At 56.6% G+C, this 24,739-nt stretch overlaps 3 protein-coding genes across 6 annotated transcripts in view; all 3 read right to left on the reverse strand.

Moving 5' to 3' along the window:
• PFKFB4 (6-phosphofructo-2-kinase/fructose-2,6-biphosphatase 4) overlaps positions 1 to 14,472 on the reverse strand; it is a 49,430-nt gene extending 34,958 nt beyond the window's left edge. The window contains exons 1-3 of one of the 4 annotated variants that reach the window (XM_032289722.1): positions 14,349 to 14,472; positions 2,697 to 2,813; positions 2,446 to 2,542 (exon numbers count right to left, since the gene is read on the reverse strand). In XM_032289722.1, coding sequence (XP_032145613.1) covers positions 2,446 to 2,542; positions 2,697 to 2,813; positions 14,349 to 14,412 — 278 coding nt within the window. In that variant the 5' untranslated portion in view covers positions 14,413 to 14,472. Of the gene's footprint in view, positions 1 to 2,445; positions 2,543 to 2,696; positions 2,814 to 9,666; positions 9,905 to 9,969; positions 10,029 to 14,348 lie in introns of those variants that run through there. The other 3 variants (XM_032289724.1, XM_032289723.1, XM_032289720.1) reach the window with 3 other exon arrangements.
• A 1,439-nt stretch (positions 14,473 to 15,911) lies between these two features.
• On the reverse strand, positions 15,912 to 16,250 carry UCN2 (urocortin 2). The gene has a single exon (XM_032289725.1). The coding sequence runs from the start codon at positions 16,248 to 16,250 to the stop codon at positions 15,912 to 15,914; it is 339 nt and encodes a 112-aa protein (XP_032145616.1).
• Positions 16,251 to 17,198: 948 nt separating this feature from the next.
• Positions 17,199 to 24,739, reverse strand: part of COL7A1 (collagen type VII alpha 1 chain) — a 31,879-nt gene continuing 24,338 nt past the window's right edge. The window contains exons 93-119 of the mRNA XM_032289726.1: positions 24,671 to 24,706; positions 24,529 to 24,588; positions 24,286 to 24,393; positions 24,064 to 24,135; positions 23,888 to 23,923; positions 23,698 to 23,757; positions 23,550 to 23,594; positions 23,296 to 23,331; positions 23,152 to 23,187; positions 23,019 to 23,075; positions 22,825 to 22,896; positions 22,238 to 22,309; positions 21,958 to 21,993; positions 21,528 to 21,608; positions 21,276 to 21,329; positions 21,151 to 21,204; positions 21,015 to 21,077; positions 20,249 to 20,311; positions 20,028 to 20,144; positions 19,780 to 19,857; positions 19,630 to 19,683; positions 19,401 to 19,449; positions 18,752 to 18,784; positions 18,530 to 18,613; positions 18,229 to 18,321; positions 17,902 to 18,099; positions 17,199 to 17,548 (exon numbers count right to left, since the gene is read on the reverse strand). Of these exons, the coding sequence (XP_032145617.1) occupies positions 17,532 to 17,548; positions 17,902 to 18,099; positions 18,229 to 18,321; positions 18,530 to 18,613; positions 18,752 to 18,784; positions 19,401 to 19,449; positions 19,630 to 19,683; positions 19,780 to 19,857; positions 20,028 to 20,144; positions 20,249 to 20,311; positions 21,015 to 21,077; positions 21,151 to 21,204; positions 21,276 to 21,329; positions 21,528 to 21,608; positions 21,958 to 21,993; positions 22,238 to 22,309; positions 22,825 to 22,896; positions 23,019 to 23,075; positions 23,152 to 23,187; positions 23,296 to 23,331; positions 23,550 to 23,594; positions 23,698 to 23,757; positions 23,888 to 23,923; positions 24,064 to 24,135; positions 24,286 to 24,393; positions 24,529 to 24,588; positions 24,671 to 24,706 (1,764 nt within the window). The 3' untranslated portion in view covers positions 17,199 to 17,531. The remainder of the gene's footprint in view (positions 17,549 to 17,901; positions 18,100 to 18,228; positions 18,322 to 18,529; positions 18,614 to 18,751; positions 18,785 to 19,400; positions 19,450 to 19,629; positions 19,684 to 19,779; positions 19,858 to 20,027; positions 20,145 to 20,248; positions 20,312 to 21,014; positions 21,078 to 21,150; positions 21,205 to 21,275; positions 21,330 to 21,527; positions 21,609 to 21,957; positions 21,994 to 22,237; positions 22,310 to 22,824; positions 22,897 to 23,018; positions 23,076 to 23,151; positions 23,188 to 23,295; positions 23,332 to 23,549; positions 23,595 to 23,697; positions 23,758 to 23,887; positions 23,924 to 24,063; positions 24,136 to 24,285; positions 24,394 to 24,528; positions 24,589 to 24,670; positions 24,707 to 24,739) is intronic.

Raw genomic sequence — 24,739 nt, forward strand, 5'->3', positions numbered from 1 at the left:
TTGGCCAGGCTGGTCTCAAACTCCTGGCCTCAAGTGATCCACCCACCCACCTCAGCCTCCCAAAGTGCTGCGATTACAGGTGTGAGCCATCACGCCCAGCCTTGCATGCACTTTTCTAGACCTTCTGCTGTGTCCAGTGTCAGAGGTGGACCTCAACGTCGTGTAAGTAACTGGGTATGAATGAGTGTGCCCACATGGTAAACACAGCTGTCTCTTCCCAGGTTTTCAATTTTTAAAACTCTCGTCCTTTTATTTTGCCAATTGGAAAATTTTGGGCTGATTAACAGGAAATGGACCTGTGGCCCAGCCAGAGCCAGGATTTGGATATAGGACAGAGGGTTTCTAGGGCAGCCAGAAGGTATGCCTGCAGAAAGGCAGCAATGAGCCTACCCTAGCTTCTGTTGCCAGGTGACCTTGGACTAGCTTCCCAGCCTCTCTGGGTCTAGGTCTCTTTGTTTCAATTAATCCTAATATCTCTACCTAAGAAGGGCAGCCAGAGTGGAATGGCTGGCAGACTCTCCCCCCAAACACTATGGATTCAGACAGGACAGACTTCAAATTCAAACCCTGAGTGACCCAAGGCACTATCACTTTCTGGTCTTGGTCCCAACATCTGGGAAAGTGAGGCACTGCCCAACACAGAAGCTTCTGGGAAGATCAGACAGGCTGGGCTATCAGCATCCATAGCTTGGGGTTGTTTAAAATTTGCATCTGGCAGGGATAGTCAAAAATAAAATAGGCTGGGTGCAGTGGCCCAAGCCTGTAATCTCAGCACTTTGGGAGGCTGAGGTGGGTAGATCACTTGAGGTCAGGGGTTCCAGACCAGGCTGACCAGCATGGTGAAATACCGTCTCTACTAAAAATACAAAAATTAGCTGGACATGGTGGCGGGCACCTGTAGTTCCAGCTATTGAGGAGACTGAGGCAGGAGAATCACTTGAACCCGGGAGGTGGAAGGTGGCAGTGAGCCGAGATTGTGCCACTGCACTCCAGCCTGGGTAACAGAGTGAGACACCATCTCAAAAAATAATAATAACTTTAAAAAAATAAAATAAAATAAAACTTGTATTTGATAAGTTCCTTGACCTACCTATTGAGGAATATTGGAATGATGGACACTTTTCAGGGGTAGATGGGCTTAGATTCAAGTCTGGGCTCTGATGTAAACTTGCTATTTTGTGTGACAGTCCTGGCCCATCTGGGCCTGTTTCCTCATCTGTAAAAGCGGGGGTGACAATGGGCATCAAGAACCCAGCACGCAGCAGATTCAAATATTAGTCCCCTACCTTTTATCTGGTTCAATATCACCAGAGGGTCCAGCCTTGATTTTTACCCACAATTTGGCCACAGAAACCTGAGTGTCAGGCTCCCCTTCCCTTGGTGTCACAGCCATGCCCAGCCACGCCCAAGTAAGAACAAAGGCAGTCTCTCGGGTTAGGTCCAAGCCCACAGCAAGGAGTTCCTGCCCCCTGGTGGCCAGAGAAGGAACAGGTAGCCTAGTGTGGACCCCCTAGTGGCAGCCTGGTAGCCTCTGGCCTGGGGCTGGGCTTGATTTGGAGAAGTCACTAGAGCTGGGTCAACCTCTGCTTACTGCCCTATCCTGATGACTGGGCTGAGAGCAAGTCTCAGCCACCCTATGTTGATAAGGAGATTCTCAAGCCCCAGCTAACACCTACTGAGAAAAGCACAGCATAGCTGCTCGGACTACCAGCTGATGCCCAGTTCCTTGAATAAAGGACTCAGTTCAAGTCTGAAAGTTGTTGGGGCTGGGGGGTAGCATATACAAATTTCTGTCACAAGAATAACAGCAGGAGTGTGAACTACTCACCCAGCAGCATTTACGATATTTCAATGCAAAGCCAATCACACCAGCAATCACATACCCAGAACATCATCGCCAGCACAGAAAAAATGCTCCAAATACACAGAAGAGGGCTTATCCTGGAGCAGGGGAGGAATACCCCACCCCCAGCTGCATTCCTGAGGCCTGTGTGCCTGCACTCACTCAGGCTCCCCATCCCCACAGGGGCTGGGGTGACCGCTGTGACCTCCAGGCAGCAGCTCTGACCTGCCTGGGCTGAGCCCCTCTCACCTCCCTGAAGCTCTGTCCTCCCCTCCCACAGGCTGTCCTTCCCAAGGGCTCCTTAACCCCAGGACAGGAATGGCCCAGCCACCAGGAGGCCACACAACACACCCTCTCCTCTGATCCCCAAACCCACCACCTTCCACCTCCACCACATCCTGAGAGGTCCAGAGCCCAGCCTTGTCACACAGCCCTGTCACACAGCCGTCGGGGCCAGGCAAGGCCAGGGTTCAGGAATAGCTCAGTCATTCCCCAGCAGCTTCACTCCAGGGACTTCTCAGTAAATGGTCAGTAACATGTTAGCTTTCTCCACACGGGGTCCCCTCACAGCCTCTCCCCCTACACCCAACACATATACTTACTTCCTGATTTTCAGGCCCTCTTCATTGTCGGGGAGAAAAAACTCAAAAGATTTGTAGGTCTTGACCATGTCCCGGCGATACTGGCCAACGTTGAACTCTGGCGGGAAGGAGAGGCTCAGCATTTACAGCAACAGCAACCCCTACCTACCCGACCCAACCAACCCTGACCTTGACCCAACCCAGGCCAGCCCTCTCTATTCTCTTCCCTGTGCCCCACAAAGCTCCCCTTGGACGGCTGGGCCAAGCCTCACCCCGAGTGGGCACACCAATCCAGTTCAGGTATCGAGTCAACTTCTTGGAGATGTAGGTCTTGCCCCTGGCGGGCAGCCCCACCATGACGATGAGCGTTGGGCAGTTGGTCATGCACACTAAAAGGCAAGCAGCACAGTGTCAGATGAGGGCGGGACCCTCCCAGCACGTCCCTCCCTCTCGGCCTGTGGTCTCTCAGCTTCAGGGCATGGGACTGGCACCAGAGGTATCTTCTTGGCTTCCTAGCATTACACAGCTCCCAGAGTGCCCCCAGATGCCAGGGTCAAGCCAGTGTTGGTATGCCCCCTTCCCCAGGGCCACCTGGGCGCTGGCAGACACAGTGAGATCTCTCCAGCCCTTCTCATCCTGATGGCACCTTTATCACCAGATATAAAGTCAACTGACCTTGCCACTGGCTAAACATGGCTGGGGGGTCCCCACTGCATGAAGGACAGGACCAAAACCCAGCAGGGTAATCAACACCCTGCTTCTGTCATCCAGGAATCCATACCCTAACCTTTTCACATCTCTCCCACTCAGCCGTCACTCGGTGCTCCCAGAACACACAATCCCACTGCATGCCCTCCCCGGGGTGAACTTCTTTTCATCACACAAAGCCCAGCTCAAAAGCTGCTTCCTCAATGAGTCCTTTCCCCAAGGCATCTCCATGGCCACTAGGAACACCCTCACCTTCAATCCTGGTCACCTCACTAATGACACTCTTCTCTCTAGACTGATCACTTACAGCAGCAGAAGCCTTGCGGTATCTGAGCCATTCAGGGTCCTGGGGCTGGGCACAGCACTGGTGCTCAGGAATTGTAGGCAGGATCAGGGAGAGAGGCATCTAGAAGTCTCTCAGGGTAAGGACTACAAGGGGTTGAGAACAGAGACCCAGACTGATACCTACAAGGACAGTCCCTCTGAGAGCCCACCCACCACCATTCATGTGCCACAGGTAAGTGTGCCAGCCAGAGAAGATGCCAGGTTAGAGGCAGGGAAGGGTCTGAATACAGCCCCCTAAATCCCCAGCTGGCCAGGACAGATACCAAGGCAGCAGAACTGCCAGCTTCATCTCATGGAATCCAGCTCAGTTTTCTTTTTTTGTTTTGGGATGGAGTCTTGCTCTGTTGCCCAGGCTGGAGTGCAGTGGCGCAATCTCGGCTCACTGCAACCTCTACCTCCTGGATTCAAGCGATTCTCATGCCTCAGCCTCCTGAGTAGCTGGGATCACAGGCATGTGCCACCAAGCCCAGCTAATTTTTGTAATTTTAGTAGAGATGGGGTTTCACCATGTTGGTCAGGCTGGTCTTGAACTCCTGACCTCAGGTGATCCACCTGCCTCAGCCTCCCAAAGTACTGGGATTATAGGCATGAGCCACCGTGCCCAGCCCTTTTTTTTTGAGACAAGGTCTCACTCTGTTGCCCTTGCCCAGGCTGGCGTGCGGTGTCGTCCAGCTCACTGCAACCTCTGCCTCCCAGGTTCAAGCAATTCTCATGCCTTGGCCTCTCAAGTAACTGGGATGACAGGCACATGTCACCATACCCGGCTAATTTTTGTATTTTCAGTAGAGATGGGATTTCACTGTGTTGGTCAGGCTGGTCTCGAACTCGTGATCTCAGATGATCCGCCTGCCTCGTCCTCCCAAAGTGCTGGGATTACAAGGTGAGCCACCACACCCAACCTCCAGCTCAGTTTCCAATGCCATCAAACATGGTCTCACGTCAGAAGCCTCAGGAAGCTTCCTTTTCCTCATCCTTAGGACCTGGGTCAGGTAAAACCATAGCAGACAGGCAGATGGACAGATGTGGGGACCTGTCACTGCCCCTCTTCTGCCCACTTGGCTCTGCAAGTGCCTTCACCTGGTTGCCCTCCCTAGACAGACTGTCCTCAGCAACAAGTTGTCTCCCTCAGAGCACAGAGGCTCCAGGAACACTTCCATGGGGGGTCAGGGGTCAGGCCTGGGTTGCCATCTTGGGAACTCTGAGCCTCGATGTCCCCAGCTGTAAAATGGGACAATCATCCCTCAGAGAGGCCTAGTGCTATCCCTATGGAAGAGCCTAGGCACTTCTGGGAAGCTGTGCCCTCTGACCTGCCCTGGCAGATACTGAGCTAATGCCACAGGTGTACTTCAGCACCGACTGCCCTTGGGACTTGGGGCATGGAGCCAGTGGCCTGGCCCCTGGCAGGCCCTGCAGGGAAGCAAAGGGCCCTGCTTGCCAGTGGGGGCTCCATCACTCCTGTGCAGGGCCCTTGTTTAAAGGTGGCCCAACCGGTGAGCCTCAGGGGCAGGAAGGAGGAGACCCCATGAAACAGACTGACTGAGTGAGAGTGAAGAAACTTGCAGAGAAATCTCAGCATTGGCTAAGGTGAGAGGAAAACAAGTTAGGCAAGGCCTTGCCTCCTCAGGGCTGGTGGACGGTCGAGGCCCCAGCTGTTTGCACAGTTCCTGGCCAGGCTGCAATCAAGCAATCAAGGGCAGTGTATCAGCTGCTGCCAAGCAGGAGGAAATCCTGCACCCACCCACCGTGCTCATCCCACCTGCCAGCTGCTCCTTCAGGGGCACTCCCAGAAGCTCAGGACTGGGGATCTGCACCCCTTCTCCACATCTCCTATTTTCCCAGAGACAGCTCCAGCCTCCTCCCATGGCACTTGGTGACATTTCCCTTCCCCCTCCCACCTACATGCACAGCACAAAGTGGGCAGGCAGGGCAGCAAATCAGGCCTGGGCACAAAACAAAGCAATAAAATACCTATCTCCTCTGCTCCCCAAGATAAGCTCCCAAGGAAATGACCCAAAAGAAAACCAAAGTTCAATATATCACAACAGCTCTACTTATCACTGCAAAACACCGGGGAAATCCCAGCTGTGAGAAATTGCCAACTGAGGCACAAGGAGAAAACATATTGTGCCACTGAAACAGACCATGTGGACTAAGCGGGCTGGGTGTGCGGCTGCAACTGCAGCTCTGAGCCCACAGGACCCTGACACTGAGCAAACAGGACAGCAGAACACACTGTTTACAGCTGGGCATGGTGGCTCATGCCTGTAATCCCAGCACTTCAAGAGGCCAAGGTAGGCGGATCACCAAAGGCCAGGAGTCCAAGACCAGCCTGGACAACACAGAGAAACTCTGTTTCTACTAAAAACGCAAAAATTAGCCAGGTGTGGTGGTGCACACTGGTAATCACAGTTACTTGGGAAGCTGAGGCAGGAGAATCACTTGAACACAGGAGGCAGAGGTTGCAGTGAGCCAACATCGAGCCACTGCACTTTAGCCTGGAAGACAGAGCGAGACTCCATCTCCAAAAATAAAAAAAAAAACCTGTTTATAACATCGAGCATGTGCGGAAGGAAATGTGAAGACATGTCAGCCCAACTTCCCTCTTGGATTCCTTTCCTGTAAATTCGCTGCAGGCCCCACAAGCCCTAGGAGCCAAGGGGCCTGGACATGCCTGGCAGTGTCTGTGTGTGTTCCGGCACTTCCACCACAGGAGCAGCCACAAGTCCCTGGAGGGGGCGCCAGAATTGACTCCTGAACGCAGCCGCTCTCACCTTAGGCCAGGCTGGGGAAGGCAGAGCGCTTTCAAATGAAGGCCCTGTTTGGAGGGGACTGACAGTCGTCTCTCCTGTTGCCCTGTGCCCACACCAGTCATGTCCTGACCCAGGAAGAGTCTTGCCAACTTGCCACCTTGCCACCTTTTAGTTGAGAAAAGCCATCAAACATGGTCCTTTCTGAGGTGCTCCCTGAGTCAGCTCTGGCCCCATCTGCCCCCAGAGTTCCTCCAGGTCTGAGCTCAGAGGCCAAAGATGGGAAAGGTAAGAGCCTCCCAGCCCTCAGGTGTGGCTCTAAATTTTATCAAGTGGGGGCGTGGCTGTGGGAGTGGAGGCCCTGAGGAGCTGGAGACTAGACTCCAGAGAAAACCCAGTACAAAGCACAGACCAGCAGTGGGTACAGCTGCCTCCTCCCCACAAAGCCCTGGGACCAAATCTGCTTCCACCCTGACCCACGCCCTCCAGGTTTGGACTGTCCTTGCAGTTACTCAGCCTACAAGTCTACTATGCAAAGGGTAAAATGCTGCCCGAAAGCAGGCCTTGAGAGCTGGAGGTGCTGCATGGGCGGGTTCCATGTTCATTCACCGCTTACCCACTCCCTGCAGTGAAGCTGGGACCCGAGGCTGAGGCCCAAATGCCCACACAACCTCCAGGTCTCATCTTTGGCCTCTCGGGTGCTACCTCCTCCTCCAGGAAAAAGTGAGGACCCAGAACCCAGCCCACCCCAATACCCTGAGACATCGTGATGGAATGAGCCCTTTAGCTCAGGCCAGAGCCACATTCAGTCCCAAACTTAGAGCCTGGAGAAACACAGGTCCTGCCTCAGGGGCTGCGAGACCTTTCCATTAGGCCTCAGCTTCCTCTCACCTATAATGGGGGTTGGCTGGAGCTGATGCATCAATCCCTGACTCGGATGTAGTGAGAAGCAAAGAAAGAATGGTGGTGATGAGAGAATACCCTGACTCCGCTTATTGAGGACCTGCTTCTTTGTCTTTTTTTTTTTTTTTTTCCTTTTTTTGTGTAGAACGGGATCTCGCTATATTGCCCAGGCAGGTCTCGAACTCCTGGGCTCAGGCTATCCCCCCGCCTCTGCCTCCCTAAGAGCTGGGATTACAGGCGTGAGCCACAGCGCCCAGCAGAGGACCTGCTTCTTAAAGGCTCACGGACTTAGCTGGGCACAGCGGTTCACGCCTGTAATCCCAGCACTTTGGAAGGCCAAGGTGGGCAGATCATTAGAGGTAAGGAATTCAAGACCAGTGTGGCCAACATGATGAAACCCCATCTCTATAAAAATATAAAATTATCCGGGCATTGTGGCGCATGCCTGTAATCCCAGCAACTTGGGAGGCTGAGGCAGGAGAATTGCTTGAACCCAGGAGGGGTTGCAGTGAGCTGAGATTGCACCACTGCACTCCAGCCTGGGCAACAAGAGCAAAATTCTGTCTCAAAAAAAACATGGCTGGGCGCTGTGGCTCACGCTTGTAACTCCAGCACTTTGGGAGGCCGAGGTGGGCGGATCAAGAGGTCAGGAGTTCGAGACCAGCCTGGCCAGCATGATGAAATCCCATCTCTACTAAAAATACAAAAATTAGCTGGGCACAGTGGCGGGTGCCTGTAATCCCAGCTACTAAGGAGGCTGAGGCAGGAGAACAGCTTGAACCTGGGAGGCAGAGGCTGCAGTGAGCCAAGACCATGCCATTGCAGCCCAGCCTGGGCAACAGAGCAAGACTCTGTCTCATAAAAAAAAAAAAAAAAAAAAAAAACAAAGACTTAAAAAAACAAACAAACAGAAACAAAGTCCAGGCCCTCACTCCTTTCCTCTATGTAATAATAGCAGCTACCCAGCTAAGTCAGGACCACACAGCTGTAGTAACACAGACTGGCTCAGCCTCCGCACCTCCAGAAGAGTCTCAAAGGAAGGCTGGCCATCGCCCTCAGGACTGAGTGTGCACTGTAGACAGCCACGGCCCCACCGGGACCTCTACCACAGTCAGAGCCATGACTTACTACAACTCGGTCTGGTCAGAAACATGGCCTTCCCCTACTAGGACTCACAGTGTGAGCAGAAATACCCTTCCCCCAAGACTCATATCATGATCAAAGCGGTGACTCCAGGCTGCTGCAGCAGGATGAACACAAAGAACTCTCCCCTCGCTTATCATACATAAGCAGAGGCAGGATCACAGGGAGACCCAGGCATGTCACATAATCTCCTGATCTCCCCTTCACCATCAGTTATACTAGATGTTCTCTGAGGTCCTGGACAAGTTGCAAATTCACTACAATGTTTCAGTTACTCCTAAAACAAATCTTTCTTTTTCCTGGTAATAAAAAAGTTGCAGGCCAGGTTCCATGCCTGTAATCCCAACACTTTGGAAGGCTGAGGCCAGAGGGTCCACTTGAAGCTAGGAGTTGGAGACCAGCCCAGACAACATAGCAAGACCCCGTCTCTACACACACACACACACACACACACACACACACACACACACAAAAAGCTGGGTGTGGTGGCGCACCTGTAGCCACAGCTACTCGCTACTCAGGAGGTTGAGGTGGGAGGATCGCTTGAGCGCAGAAGGTGGTGGCTGCAGTGAACTATGATCGCACCACTGCACTTGCTCCAGCTTGGGCAGCAGAGCGAGACTCATCTCTTAAAAAAAAAATGCTGGCTCATTTAAGGACAGGGAGAAGCTCAAAGAAGCGATTTAAACACCTGGGACTCTAGGAAAGGTGAGCCCCTCAACAATTCCAAGAATATTAGCATTCTCCTAGCTGTTTCACCCTCAAGTTTTACTGTACCCCCATGACCCCAGGTGGATGCTTACATGTTTAGGGAACCCAACACAGGCCCACATGGCATACTTTTCTGTCTCTATACTGAGCACATCTGTGCTGAAGTTCCTACCCAAGCTCAGCTTTAAGACCAAGAGGCACCCTTCCTCCTGTTGGAAAACTAGCCCACCTTTGAAAGTTTTGGGCTTAGAGAGGCCAAGTAATTCGCCTAGGGTCACACAGGTCAGTTCCAGTCCAACAACCCTGCCCACACTCCTTGACCGGGAGAGAGGGAAGGGCCTGGGGTGCCCATAGAGTCCTCCCCAGGCTGGGGGCCATGGGGATGGGGTGGGGAGCGAGGGGGCCAGCGCCTTCCCCAGGTGATGGCGGCCAGACCTAGCCGCTGCCAAGCCGATAAGCCCCCACACACCTGTCCCCGCCCCCTGCTCTGCCACACCTGTCTCTGGCCCACCACTGTCACGACCGCCTCACTTGTCCCCAGCAGCCTCGCCAGTCACGACAGCTTCACTTGTCCCTGGTTCCCCACCTGTCTCCGGCCCCTTCTCCATGTGAGACCCCCGCCCAGGCCGCCCTACCCACCCATCCCAGTGCACCTCCCACCCCCTTCCGGAGGACTTCGCCTCACCACCGCGCGGGCAAGCGTGCAGAGCGGGCCGCCCATTGCTGTATGGCATCCAGATCTTTTTCAGGGGGTTCTGGGTCAATTCCCGTGGGGACGCCATCCCGGGGCCGGGATGAGTCGGACTGCGCCGCTTCCAACACAGCAGCCGGGCCACCTCGGGCCACCCGAGGTCCCGCCCCTCGGGTCCCGCCCCTCCTCAAACCGCGACAGCCCATGTCTATCTTCCCGCAGGCCCCGCCCCAGAGTGTGAGGAGGCTCCACCCATCTGAAAAGGGCCCGGCCTCCGACCACGCATGCCCAACTCACCTACCCGCCCGTTTTGGAAAAAGTGAGCCCAGATCTTCAGGCCAGGATCAAGAATGCGCATGCTCAACTCCCGGATCTTGCTGGCCCCGCCCCAGTTCAAGGCCCGGATTGTGCAGGCCCCGCCCCAGATGCGCAAACTCAGCGCCCCCTACCTGACTCCGCTGATTTGCATAGGTTCCACCTACGGGCCCCACCCTGGCGCTGCATCCCTGAGCCTCGGCACGCGTGGATTCTGCTGCTTGCTATGCCAGGGAGCCCAGGGCCCCCAAGAGGGAGGAGTTTGTGTGCAGTGGGACGAGGCCTACGTGACCCGTATGGCCAGGTTGGTCAGAGCAGACAGGGGCCACCAGGCCTGCTGTACCAGCCGTCAATTCCCTGCGCCCTCCTGCCCCAGCTCGGGGCCCCCCTTGACTGCTCCGAGCCCCGGAACTCTCCTTTTCCAATGTGCTCAACCACGCTGGAAAACTTTTTCTCATGGATAGAGACGCAAAACACATTTCGATATTGTTCCTCTTTCTCTCTTTGCCTTGGCTGCTGGGGCGCTCGGGCTAAACTCCAGCTCACCAGGAGCAAATGCGTGGAACATTGTAACCAAGTACTTTGGGGACTCACTAAGCCCTGGCAATATCTTAATTGTCTTTCCAGAATTTGATTTTTACCAATTAAATTTTTTTTGTTTTTTAGTATTTTCTTTTTTTCCCAACTAAATTTTTACATATTTTTTGAAAATAATATGTTAATATTTTCTCTTTATCAGGACGATGGGATGTGCACATTGTCAACCTTTTTTTTTTTTTTTGAGACAGAGGCTCACCCTGTCACCCAGGCTGGAGTGTAATGGCAAGGTCTCGGCTCACAACAACCTCCTCCGCCTCCCGGGTTCAAGTGATTCTCCTGCCTCAGCCTACTAAGTAGCTGGGATTCCAGGTGCCCACCACCACCACCACGCCCGGCTAATTTTTGTATTTTTAGTGGAGACGGGGTTTCACCATGTTGGCCAGGCTGGTCTTGAACTCCTGATCTCGTGATCCACCTGCCTCGGCCTCCCAAAGTGCTGGGATTACAGGCGTCAGCCACTGTGCCCAGCGCACATTGTCAATCTTACAGTATTATAGTATAAAATATGTCAATCTCTAAGAAATCCATTTTAAAATACGTTAAGGTTGTCTTTTACTGTATTTGTATCTCCCTCTTGTCTTTGAAAATGCAGTGCGGACAAGGAACAGGGGAGAGATCGGAAGTTTGGAAATCGCTGGGTCACTCTTGTCACTCTACCCAACTCCTGCAGGCTCCCGCCTCCTCGGGCTCCCAGCCCCACCTCTCCAAGCTTTGTACACTGTCTACCCCAGCCCCCACCAAAACGGCTTGAACCTGAGCCACACTGCCCTCTAGCGATGTCAACCACAACACCCCTGGCAAGGGCCCTGCATCCTTAAGTTCTCTCTGTCCAATGTATACCCAGCCAGGAGCCAGGTGTTGAAGGCATGGGAAACAAGACTGGTCTCGTGGACTATAGGTGTAGCACCCCCTCCCGTGCCCTCTCTGCCACAGCCCTGCCTTGGGTCAGTCCAAGTCCACCCAGCTCTTTAAAGCTTGGCAAGGTCCCTTAAGATGACTGACACATGGCCCACGCCTGTAATCCCAGCACTTTGGGAGGCCAAGGTGGGCGGATCACCTGAGGTCAGGAGTTCCAGATCAGCCTGACCAACATGGAGAAACCCCGACTCTACTATAAATACAAAATTAGCTGGGCATGGTGGTGCATGCCTGTACAATCCCAGCTACTTGGGAGGCTGTGGCCAGAGAATAGCTTGAACCTGGGAGGCAGAGGTTGTAATGAGCCAAGATTGCACTATTGCACTCCAGCCTGGGCAACAAAAGCAAAACTCCATCTCAAAAAGAAAAAAAAAAGATGATAGACACAGATGTCTTGCCCACTTCATGGGAAATGAAGATTCTGAAGGTCCACATGCTGGACGCCCACCTGGACCCTCCCCTAAACCAGCTCCAGCTACTTGCCCTGGGAACACCCTGTCCCAGGCAGAGTCAATGACTTCCTCCTTCCTCATCCTCCTTTTGCAGCATCCACCCACTCCTTCCTCCACCCCATTCCCAGCAGATCTGAGCACATCCATGGGCGGCTCCTGATGAGCTGGGTGCCCCTTATGACCTCCCTACTTCTCCAAAGCCACTCATTCTGTTCCTGACACAGCCAGTCCTCTTGTCTTCTGGCTACTGCCAAGGCCATCCCGGGGCCACTGTGGCCTCTGAGACCTCATTACCACACATCCACACCCTGTCTAACCCACAGCACACATTGCAAAAGCTATCTCCTCTGACATCTACAGACACCTAGCGCCTCCTCCGGCTTGTCAATTTTTCTCTTCCCAGACCTCCTGGGATGCTACTCAAGGGCTGGGGGTAGAGACAGCGGGCCTGGTCAGGGGGCCAGGGCTATCTCTGGGAAGACATCCTCACACCCAGACAGGATGAGCCTGGTTCCCAGGAAATGCAACAGCTCTGCACCTCCCTCTCTTCCCCAGAAAGTCTACTCGGGGCTGACCCAGGCACCCTCCTTCAAGTTCCTGTGTTCAGCTGGAAGGCCACAGGTCAACATCAGGAGACGCCTGGGGTTCCTCCCCAAGGCCAGGGTCCACATCTGCTCTGAGGATATTCTCCATCTCCTCTCCCATGGCCCTGTTTCTCAGGTGGGAAACTGACAGCCAGGAAGGGGGAGAAGGGCACAGTGCACAGAGTGAGTTCACAGTGCAGCGTGGACTCAGCTCAACTCCCAGCCTTCCAGACCTCGCCTCCCACACTGCACTGTCATGACACAGTCCACCTCTACACCTGTGCTCCTGCCCCACCATGTCCTCTCCGTGGACCTGCTGTCCTGGCTCTGCTCCCTGGGCCTCAGCAGATGCCTGGTAGAATCCCTGGCCCTCATGGCTTTTCCCTCCTCAGCGAGCCACTGTCCTGCCTCAGGCGTGGGAAGGATGCTGGGTTGTCTGTGCACACGTGTCAACATGTTCTGCTCAGCCTCTGCCCACCATGACCCTGGCTGGCCTGAGCCTGGCTGGCTCCCATGGTGCCCTCTGCACTCACCACTGGACTTCCTCCCAGTGTCCCAGCCTAGAAGCCATGTGATGGCCAGTCCTCAAAGCTCATACCCTTCCCAGTCCCTGTATCTACTGGCCAGTCCTGACAGAACTGCCGAACCATCCCCCCCGCAACACACACACAGTTGTTTTGGTTTTGAGACAGGGTCTCACTCCATCACCCAGGCTGGAGCACAGTGGTGCAATCACGGCTCACTACAGCCTTGAACTCCTGGCCTCAAGCGATCTTCTTGCCTCGACCTCCCAAAGCCCTGGGTTCACAGGCATGAGCCGCCACACCTGGCCCACAAACCACCCTTTGCAGCATAAAGACCCGGGGTGTCAGTGTGTGCCACACAGGCCCACACACTGATGTGCACAGACACACTGGCACAGCTCACAACCACACATGCAGATGCACACACAGATGCACATGCACTCACAAGCCCTGCGCCCCGGCGTGTATGGAGACGGGCAGGCTGTGTGGGGCCTGCTTCTCTCTGTTACCTCCCTCCCCATATATCCCTCCACTCCCACCCCTGCTGTCCACTGAGAGGTTCAGGATTTTCCAGGAATTCCAGTTTCCTCTGGCCATTTCCAGCAAAGGATTGTCCCCTGTATCATCTCCCTGGATTCAGGGCTCACAGTGAGCGTGAGGTTCTGACTTGGAGGCATAGAGCCATGTCACCAAGCAGCCTGGGAACCCTGATCTGCACTTCCTCCTTCCAGCCTGGCACAGGGCATACAGTAGGTGCTTAGGGATTCAGGACCAGCAGGGGCACACAGAAAGGGTTCTGAGAGGTTTATGACCAAACTCAGTACACAGCAGGTGTTCAGAGAAGCTCAAGACTGGCAAGGCACACAGCAGACACCCTAGAAATGCTGGCTTAAGGGCTAAAGGCACATAATGTGAAACCCTTTCCAAATGAGCCTCTAGACTTCCCCAAACTGGTGTGACCCCTGAGAGGAGACCTGGACAAACACGATCCCTCGGAGGCCAGCAAAGAGCAGAGCAGGAGGGCCTGGGCAGCTCCAGCTGGCGGTCCCTCCTCCCCCTGGGCTGGAGGAAGACACTATTTATAGTTCCCCATTGGCCCAGCCCCCTCCCTTGCAAGGCGATAGTTTTCCCCCTCCTTCAGGCCACTGACAGAAGAATGCTTCCCCCCAGCACCCCTATACCAGGAAGACCCCCCCAACCCTCTGGCACCTCTCCAGCACTACCCTGACTTCATCCAGGTCTTTCCCTAACCCCCCACACTCCCCACACTGTCCCGAGCCTACCCTGCCTGCTGCTCCCTGGCCCCAGGTCCGTCAGGGAGCTGCCTCCTAAAGAGCCTCTGTCCATTCCTGCAACCAAACTGGCCAGGGCCACTGCCCCCTGCAGCTCCAGAGTGGGGTCACCCCGCCCAGCACTCTGGAGAGAGAGCAGCGGCTCCCGCAGCCCCGCCTCCCCAGCCCGCCCAAGGCCCGCCCCCACAGGGCTGCTTACAACTATGAGGGCAGCGCCAGTGCCCCCACTCCAGTCAGCCAGCCACACTCTAGCCAGTACGGCCTCCCTATCCCACCAGAGCTGCCCATGACACCCAGTGTCTGCCTTCATGTCCACCTAGTGCCTGCCCACTCTGCAGGCAGGCCAATCCATGCCACCCAGAAAGTCAGTTTCGTCTCTGGCCCAGCAATGGAGTTGGGCTGTGAAATCAGGCAGAACCTAGTCCTTCCAAACCAAGGGACCAGGTCATTTAAGTGGGGAGTGGGGGAGGAAGGCAGAGAAGCCAGGTGTGACTTAGCCCTTACATGTCATGGCCTGTGTACACAGGACTGGGATTCTCACACATCCCACCCTTCAATAGCTTTACATTTATTGAGACCTCCTGCTGCAGGACCTCCATGTCTGCTATCTACACAATGCTCACATGCTTGCTGGTGCCGCTCTGCTTTACAGATAAGGAAACCGAGGCTCAGAAAGGTGAAAACCTTTGCCCAGGACAATCTGTGCATGAAGGGGGACAGAGTTGGGTCAGAGCCCCGGCAGCCTGAGCCCTGTCTCCCTTGAACCATGCAAGTGCATGGGCTGAGGCTGGGGATGCAGGGGCACGTGGGGAGGACAGTGCCTGACTGGGAGTTGTGCTTGCTTCATACAGGTTTGGGGGACAAGCACCCACTCCTCCAAGACCCCCCACGCATCTTTACCCTGCTCACACACACTCACAGCTGTCAGAGACTCAGCCACACATGCGCACATACATCCGTAAGGCAAGGCTGCCATGGTCACAGGGTCACATGTCACCCTTCACAGCCCCGTCCATCTGGGGCAGGTGCTGCCTCATGGGGCACAGAGCAAGCAAATGACCCTCAGCCAGCGTTTCCCTGTGTGGTGGCCTACGGGAGGACAGACCTGTGGGCCTGAGAGGGACTGGTCTCGGAGGGAGTGTTGAGCTCTTGTGTTGAGGCTCCTGAAAGTAATGTGATGGTGACCGCATGTGGCAGGGTCCAGATACTCTGTGACTGTGAGGCACCCAGACATAGCAAGACTCGCCGCAGCAGTGACCTTACATGGTGGCATCCAAGCTGTCCAGACATATTTTAGGTCTGTGGGGCACACCAGCATGGCGAACCTCCATGTGGCAGTGACCCAACATAGCAATGTCCAATGTCCAGGCTGTCCAGACACACTGTGACTCTGTGGGGCACTCAGATGTGATATGACACTGCATGGCAGTGGCTGCAGGTGGCAATGTCCAGACACTGTATGCCCAGATGTGGCAGCATTTGTCCAGCTGTGTGGCTGCCCCCCAGGTCCTCCCATCCAGGGTGGCCCCATCACTGTAACCCCCTCGCTCAGGCTCAACGGCGGCCCACACGGGCCAGGATGTGGGCATTGGTGGCGGCCTGCTCCCTGGCAGCCCTGGCCCTGGCTTGCTCCAGTAAGATCTGCAAGAGGCCGATGGGGACATCCAGTGATAGGACGATGCGTGAGCCGGGGTGCCGGGTGGGGCTGCAGCGGCTCTGGGCAGCCCAGGGGCATGTGGTAGCAGCTGAGGGGCTCTCTGAGGCCGCAGGTCGGGGAGTGGTCTGGGGAGAGTTCTGAGGGCGGAGCTGAAAGGTTGGGATAGGGGTCACCGGGACAACCTGGACTCTGCCCAACATCAGGACCATCAGCACCAGCAGAGCCCACCTGGTCATCGTGAGGTCAGGCTGCAAGGAGAAAACGGATTCAGGGCAAGGTCACCTGGGGTCCATGGACAGAGAGATGGCAAGGGCAGAGTGACAGAGAGGGGGATGGAGAGAGAGGAAGAAATGGAGAAAGGGATTAGAGGCCAGGCCAGCCCAGAGACAGAGAAGGGGAGACAAGAGGAGAGCCAGAAGGAGACAGGCAGAAAGCAAGACAGAAAGAAAGGAGGCAAAGAAATCCAGAGACAGAGAGACAGCAAGAGAGGGAGATGAAGGGGATGGAGGCAGAGTAAAATGGAGACTGGAAGAAGAAGACAGACAAAAACCATCCCAGGGACAGAGAGCATGACGGAAGGAAAGAATCAGACAGAGAAACACAGAGGCTCCATGGGAAGACAGGGGGTTCTCAGCAGGAGAGCTTGCAGCTGATCCAGGAAAGAGAAGGGCGGGAATGGGGTCTCGGAGGCAGAAAAGCAGCCAGAGATCCCAGAGCCCTCTGGGTCCCAGCCCTCCACAAAGCCAAAGCCCAGGTCCACTCAACCCCCAAGACCCTTCTCATCCTGACCCAACCCAGTCCTACCGCCACCAGCTGCTCCTGGAGTCAGTCAGGCTGCTGTGGCTGCCTGGAGCTGGAGCTAGGCAATGCTGTCCTCTGGTCTGACCCTCTACCCCACTTCAGGGCCCATTTATTGCCCTCAGCCCCCTGGAGTGGGAGCTGGGACATGCTTCCTGGCATGAGACAGCCCCCCACCTATGACTCATCCCTCCTGGGGGGCAGTGGGGACACATCCTTAGCCCCTGCCCTATCTACTCCTTTCTGGGGACAAGTTGGGGACTGAGAATCACAAGGCAGTGACCAGGTCCAGGCAGAGGGACTTTGTACCCATGCAGAATAGTACTGACCCCCCAGGGAAAACCTTCCCCCCAACACCCCCATCTTCCCAAACAGTCACAATAGGAGCCTTTTAAAACAGCAGCTTTAATGCCCCCCAGAATCAGCACCATGTCATCACAGGCTTGGGTCAAGGGGCGGGTCAGACACCAGTCACATCCGCTCACTGCCCACAGCCACCCCCCCATAGTGAGTCATCTGCCAGGGTGGCAGGAGCCACAGTGGGGGTTTGTCCACAGGGGGGAAGGCTAGACCCACGGGACCAAGTCACTGAAATAACGGACATGCACACGCACGCTCACGTGCACACAAGCCTCTAGCACCAAGGGGAGGGGCAGCGGGGTTCTGCTGAGACCCCGACTCCTCCAGGGGATGCTGAATGTCAGCTCATAATCTGGGCCTCAGCTCTGGGCAGCACCTGGTGAGGACGGGTTGGAAACAGTTGTCAGCCATCTGACCTTACCCAGAGATGCCCAGACAGAGGCGCCCATGGGGAGGGAGCTGAGGCTACAGCAGGAAGTGGGGTTCTGACCTCAGAGGGGTCCATGCTTAGGTCTTTAAAGGAGGGAACATGGAAGGGGACCCTACCGGGGGCTCCACAGCTAGGGCTTTATATTCAGCTCTTTGGCTTGGGCGTCTGCCCCAGGTCCCCTAGTTTGAGGGAGTGTCTCCCCCAGGACCCTGACCTGGGACCCTGGCCCAAGGACTCCTCCCCAAGAACCCGAGTAGGCTCAGTGCCCAGTCCCCTACTGTGGGGGGCTCAGCCCATACCTGTCCCCTGGTTCTGGGCCACCCGGGGTGGGCAGCGGCGCTCGCAGGCCTCACGGGTCCCAAAACGGTTGGCATTCCCTCCACAGCCGCCATAGACAAAAGGGTGACAGGCCTCTGTGCCGCCTGGCACAGCCCGATGATACCAGCGCAGGGTGTAGGCGGTACAGGAACCCTCATCCAGCGGCAGGGAGCAGGGGTCTGGCCAATGTCGTCAAGTTAGCGGGGCGGTGGGAATCAGAGAGGGTTGAAAGGTTAGTGGGAGGTCAGCAGGGATCAGCTCTGCCTGCCCCTCCCCAAGCTCTGCTGAGTGCAGCCCCCCATTCTCACCATCATCATCCCAAGGAGCCTCAGGGTCTTGGTACTCCTCCACAGAATACTCGGAGTATTCAGAGTACTCATCATCCTGCGGGGGCACCCGCTCTGCAGGTAAGGCAGGGTGTGCTGGGAGCAGTGGCTGCCGGCCCCGGGGCGAGGTGGGCAGCACCCATCTCCCATGTGTGCACAGAGAGCCCATGCATGTGTCCTGCATGCAGACCCTATGTGCTTGGCATGTGCCCTGGATGCATGGGCACCCATGGGCGTGTCTGGGCCCCACCCACACCTACACCTCAGGTTCAGCTGTCCTCACCTTCCTCCGCATGAGAGACCCGGAGCACAGGTACAGCATGGAGCTTGGATCCCGCAGTGTCTGCAGCATAACTAGGGAGGGGTCCTGGGGCCAAGAGCAGGGGCCTCAGGGCCCTGGGGTCACCATGGGTAGCCATCCCAGCCAACCCCACTGACAGGACCCAGGTGATAGGCAGGGCAGGGCCTGGGGTGAAGAAAGTTCTGGGAGTAGAAAACTACTCACGTGATCCAGATACGATGAACTGACCCTGGCAGGCTAGAGGGGGCAGGGAGGGGTAGAGAGACAATGACAGAGAGAAGGACGGGAAGATGGAGAGATAGAGACACATGCAGAGGGGCAGAAATACATAAAGAGACAGCAGGAGAGAGTGACAGACAGGAGACAGAGGAAGAGAGAGGGTGGGAGATGGACAGAGAGACGGAAAAAGAGAAGAAGGCAGAGGAGAGGGAAGTTGGGAACAGGCCAGCAAAAGGCATGAGACAGAGACAGGCCAGCCTCAGAAACAGGCAGGCGGTACAGAGACAGGAAGAGACAGCCTCACTCTGATGCCCCTCAGAGTCATCATATCCCACCGGGTCCAGCTCAGGCCCAAGGGGGCCAGCTCTGCTCCCACCATCATCCCGCTCCCCACGCAGCCAAGCTGGACATCCGAGAACACTGCGTGGCGATCCTCATCTGCCTGTCTCTCCTCCATTGAGGACACGTGTCATGTGTCAGTCCTGCAGCATGCGTGTCCTTCTGTGTATCCACCCATCCCCCCATCTCCTTGACCGCTTGCCCTGTAAGTTCTAGGGGCCTGCCTGCCCTTGCCTAGGGCGCTGGGGTGGGGCAGGGGTGGAACCGGGGAGACTGCAGCCTGGGCCCCACTCACCGCAGTGCTGACTCATCTCCTGGCGCACAAAGCCCCGGATGTCATCCTCCTGGGAGCAGAAGACCAAGGGGACCATGAAGAACCCGTGGTTCACAGGAAGGACAGAGGGCACATAATGCAGGGATCATAGAGGGACCACATGGAGCCAGGGCCCAGGGGTCAGGGGTCAGGGTGCTGGGTGAGGGAGGCAGGGCCCCAGCCCACCCAGGCCACCCAGGCCCATGCTCACCGTCAGTGCAGCTTCTCCTTTCTCACCTCGGGTGCCAGCAGGCCCTGGCCGCCCCTATGTCCAACAGATAGGACCAGGCTGTGACCTCTGATCTCAGGGACAACAGAGTTCACCCCAATCTCTGATCCAAGCCCAGGGATCCCTACTTACCTGCTCCCCTCTCTCACCAGGGGCTCCAGGGGCCCCAGGAGCCCCCACTACCCTCTCTCCAGGGGGACCTCGCTCACCCTGTCAGACACAGAGACCAAGCGAGCAGGGTCAGACGCAGTGGGGGTCAGGAGTCAGGCAGGTTGAGGGTCACAGCTTCAGAGGTTGGGGCAGGCAGGCTGGAGGATGGTTACGAGATTGGAAGGGTAGGGAAGGCTCAGTAGTCAGGAATCAGAACTGGGGCTCCTTACCTTCTGGCCCTGAAGTCCTTCGGGGCCTCTGGGACCAACATTGCCAGGTGGCCCCGGGGGACCAGCAGAGCCATCATTGCCCCTGGGGCCTGGGAAGCCCCCAATTCCTGGGGGTCCCTGGAGAGAGACAGGACAGAGTCAGTAATCAGAGGTCCCAAAGGTGGACTGTCTCCCAAAGGGCATGCTCCCTTCAATTCACCATGACCACGGCCTCAACTCACCCGTTCCCCTTTCTCGCCCTGGTCACCCTTGGGGCCTGGCTGCCCATCAAAGCCTCGATCGCCCTGGGAACAGAAGAAGCATGAGAGACCTTCTACCTGATTTCCCTCAGCTCTGGAACCTCCCTGAACTCCCATGAGCTCCCTGGCCCAATGTCCAAACCTATTACCCAAGCACCTGTGAGCCCACTAGATGTGGTCCCCATGACCCCAACTCCACTCTAGCCCCCTGTCCTGATGCCCATGCCCCCTCCACCTCCCGTGCTTTCATCCTAACTCCACTGTGACCCCAACCCACCTTGAAACCTCAGGACCAGCCCCATTTCTTTTATTTTTTATTTATTTTTTTTTTGAGACGGAGTTTCACTCATGTTACCCAGGCTGGAGTGCAATGGCGCGATCTCGGCTCACCGCAACCTCCGCCTCCCGGGTTCAGGCAATTCTCCTGCCTCAGCCTCCTGAGTAGCTGGGATTACAGGCATGCACCACCATGCCCAGCTGATTTTTTGTATTTTTAGTAGAGACGGGGTTTCACCATGTTGATCAGGATGGTCTCGATCTCTTGACCTCGTGATCCACCCGCCTCGGCCTCCCAAAGTGCTGGGATCACAGGCTTGAGCCACCGCGCCCGGCCTGACCAGCCCCATTTCATCCCGCAAAGTCCCAACCCTCCACAGCCTTCCTTGTTCCTACACCGCCATGACGTGACTGTGAGCTCTCCTGCCCCATCCTGACCCCCCATCATGTCTACTGTCCATAGACCCTGTACCTTGGGACCAATTAGGCCCTCCTTGCCAGGGGACCCCGACTGGCCCGGCACACCAGGCTCCCCCTGGAGAAAAAAAAGACATGAGCTTGGCCCGGTCCACCCGTGGCACCCTCATTCTAAGTGTGCCCACACTCACCATCTCTCCTTTGTGTCCTGCCAGCCCGGGGCGGCCTGGGGGACCAACTTCTCCCTGCAGGCATCAAAGTCGGGTGAGCCTTAAGCCCCAGGCCCCATAGCCCCCCAGTCCCATCCCCTCTGTACCTTGTCTCCCTTCTCTCCGTCAAGGCCACAGGCTCCCTTCACCCCCCGTTCACCCTGAGGGAGAAAAGTAGGTGAAGAAGTGATTCCCAGACATCTCACCCTGTGACCCCTTCACTCTGAAACCAACTCTCCAGACAGGCCTGACACTCCAGCCTCTGACCCCGCACCCTAACATCAGACCCCAAGCCCCTCGCCCTTCAACATTAGGCCTTCCTGACCAGAAAACAAAAAACAATCTTGTTTCTGTCCTACCTTGAGGCCCCGGGGACCCATGAAGCCAATATCTCCTTTTTCTCCTCGGATACCAGGCACTCCATCCTTTCCTGGGGTTCCCTAGCAGGGAGAGGGTCCATGTGAGGTCAGAGGACGTCAGTGAGGGACCAAAGAGAATCACCCTGGATAGTGAGTAGGGGACACCATGGGGTGGGAGTCACCTCTGGAGGCCAGAGCCACTGGGGCTTGGCATGGGGACAAGGGTCACTATAGGCAGGGGACAAGGGTCTCCATGGGCAGGGGACACCTTCATAGGGGGCTACTGTGGAGGTGGGGGACCCTGGGCAACATGAGTACACCATGAAAGCACTGGGTCACTGTAAGGTCAAAGGCTACCACATCAGCGGTACTACCATCACGATGGGGGCCCTGTGGGGCAGGAGACCCTGGGGGAGCGGGGTCATCTTACCGAGTCACCAGGGATCCCTGCTGCACCAGGTTGACCCTGTGAGAAACAGATGGAGGAGCCCTTCAGTGGGACTGTCCCCCACACTGGCCTATCCACTGCATGTGTGGCCACATGCAGATGCTCAGTGGCCGGGGCCCAGGACACACACAGATCCCGGGTAAACACACATGGGGCCAACAGCGAGGGAGCCAGGACCCCTGGCACTCAGAGGACTCCCAGGATAGGCGTGTGTGTGAGATGCTGGCCTTGGACCTGGGCCTGGGCCTGGGGCAGGACTTGCCTGGGGTCCCGGGAGTCCACGAAGTCCTGGTGACCCAGCCAAGCCCTTGTCACCAGGCTCTCCCTTGCTGCCCTGTGGGAGTAACCAGGAGAGGGACACGATCAGGACCAGACCAGGCTGGGGGCTTGGAATACAACAAGCCCGCCAGCCAGGGAAGAGCTCAGTCACTCCCGACCGGCCCCAGCATCACGTCCCTCCCAGCCCATGCCTAGCAGGGTGGAGCTGGGGGCTGTGGTCCATGGACTGGCTCATTTCTCACCCCAAGGACCCAGACTCTTGCTCCTCCCTCTTACCACTGGGTTCCTCCTCCCATCTGAAGCACCTTCAGATGGGGACACCCAAGAATCGGAGCCCCTTCCTGTACCTACAGGCCCCTCGTAGGGCCAGTTCACAGAGCTCTCCTCCCAACCCCACACCAAGACCTTGACTCCCCGAGAGCCCCCCGCCTCAGCCACTCCACAGTCAGCCACAGAACCCTTCCCACTGAGCCCCGGAAAGCCTCCTCCTCCCCTTCTGCCCTCACAGATGCTGTGAAACACCCACAGCCACAGGACCCCACAGAGAGTACACCACCCTCTTCCCTGTACCTTGTCACCAGGGTCCCCATTGTCTCCCCGAGGTCCTTTGTCACCATCCAAGCCCCGGGGCCCTCGTTCGCCCTGGGTTGGGTAAAAAGTCACGGTAAGGGGCTGAAGGTTTGAGCTTCTAGATACCCTGGGCCAGTCCCATGGGGTTCCTCCCAAACCCAGGGGAGACCCAGTCTGCATGTGGGCCTACTCACCGTGTCCCCCTTGGCACCCCGTGGCCCCGGAGGCCCCAGGATCACGGCTGAGTCTCCCTGAGAGGGCAGGCAGGATTCAGAGGAGTCGGGAGCACCCCGGCCCCTGCTCTGCCCTCTCCACACCGACACTCACCTTGTCGCCCTTTAATCCTGCAGTTCCAGCATCACCCTATTGGGTGAAAGAGTGTGAGTCCCGCCCAAACTGGGGAGTCCCCGGCCTGAATTCTAATATCCACTCACCCACCCCATTCACGCCAGGACCTTCCCATATTCCTACCTTCTCTCCACGCTCTCCCCGGCTGCCAGGGGGCCCCTGTGTGAGAGAAGGCAACCGTGAGCTACAGGAACTGGGGCAGTGGAGGACAGAGGGGGATCCAGGGGTAGAGGGAAACATTGGGGACCAGACAAAGAGGACAGGGTTAGACGAAGAGGACCAGAAGGCTAGGGAGGATGGCAGAAAGTCCTGGGGCACAGAGGGCACAGGCAGGGGACTGAAGTCACACCACTGGCACTTTCCCCAGCGGGACCTACCATGAGTCCTCGGGGTCCCTCCTGTCCGGGGTAGCCATCTTCACCCTGGATGGTAACATTAGGTTCACTGACTCAGAGGTTGGAAGTCAGAGGGAAGAGCGGGATGAAGGGAGATGGAGCTCCTGGCTGTGGAGTAGGACACACATACCCGGACACCTGGCTCCCCGCGCTCGCCTCGGGGCCCAGGCAGCCCTGCTCCAGGGTCTCCCTAGAGACCAACAGGACACCAGAGATCAGTGAGGGGAATCAGTGGGGGACACAGGGTCATAGGAGGTGAGTGGAGGCTGGAGTGGGTGACGAGGGCACGGGAGACAGCCAGCAGCACGTGTCCCACCTACCTTGTCTCCTTTGAGTCCAGAGGCCCCAGGTGGTCCCTGTGGGTCAGAGTGAGGTGAGGGTCCTGTGGCTTTCAAAGCACCTCCCCCAGCACCCCACAGTGTGGCACAGCCCCCATCATAAGTCCTCGCAAGGACAGGCAATTAGGCAAGTGGGGCTTTAGGGCACCTCTACTCACCACTGACCCCGGTGGTCCAGGTGGCCCCAAGGGGCCTGGGACTCCTTCTCTCCCTGGGGGTCCTGCCAGACCCTACCAGAAAAATGGGGCAAGAGAGGCAGAGAGTGACTTGGGAACCCTCCTGCCCTCTGCCCCCTCAAGACTGGGAACCCTCAAAGCAGGGGCCCCTCCTCACCCACCACAGATTCACCAAGCCCCTACATGCTGCTCCCAGTCCCTTACCCGCTCTCCGCTAGGGCCTGGCTGACCCATCTCTCCTCGAGGGCCTGTCTGACCTGGAAACCCAACACCACCAGGAGCACCAGGGGAGCCAGGGGGGCCCAGATCTCCCTGAAATAAACACAGCAAAGGAGGGAATGGTCACTGCAGGACCCCTCCCAGGTCTCAGCAGAGCTCCCTCTTCCTCCTACCTCTAGCGGCTGTCCAACCCAATGCCCCACAACTGGTGATAGGGCATTGACTTACCTTCACACCTGGAGGGCCAGGTGGCCCAGGGGAGCCTGGGACCCCAACTCCTGGATCACCCTTTGAGGAAAAGAGGCATCAGATCAAGCTCATGGAGTCTCAGGACCAGGACCCCCGCAGGGACCATTCTGGGTACACATACCTTGTAACCTTTGGGTCCTGGAGCCCCTTTCTGACCCTAAAAAAACAACAGCAAACAGCATTTGAGAGG

The sequence above is a fragment of the Sapajus apella genome, unplaced genomic scaffold (genome assembly GCF_009761245.1).
Source record: "Sapajus apella isolate SASKATOON/1434 unplaced genomic scaffold, GSC_monkey_1.0 scaffold23, whole genome shotgun sequence".
NCBI lineage: Eukaryota > Metazoa > Chordata > Mammalia > Primates > Cebidae > Sapajus > Sapajus apella.

Excerpts from the sequence above, each read along its gene's own strand:
- UCN2 (XM_032289725.1), bottom strand. The coding sequence starts at position 16,250 with ATGACCAGGTGGGCTCTGCTGGTGCTGATGGTCCTGATGTTGGGCAGA.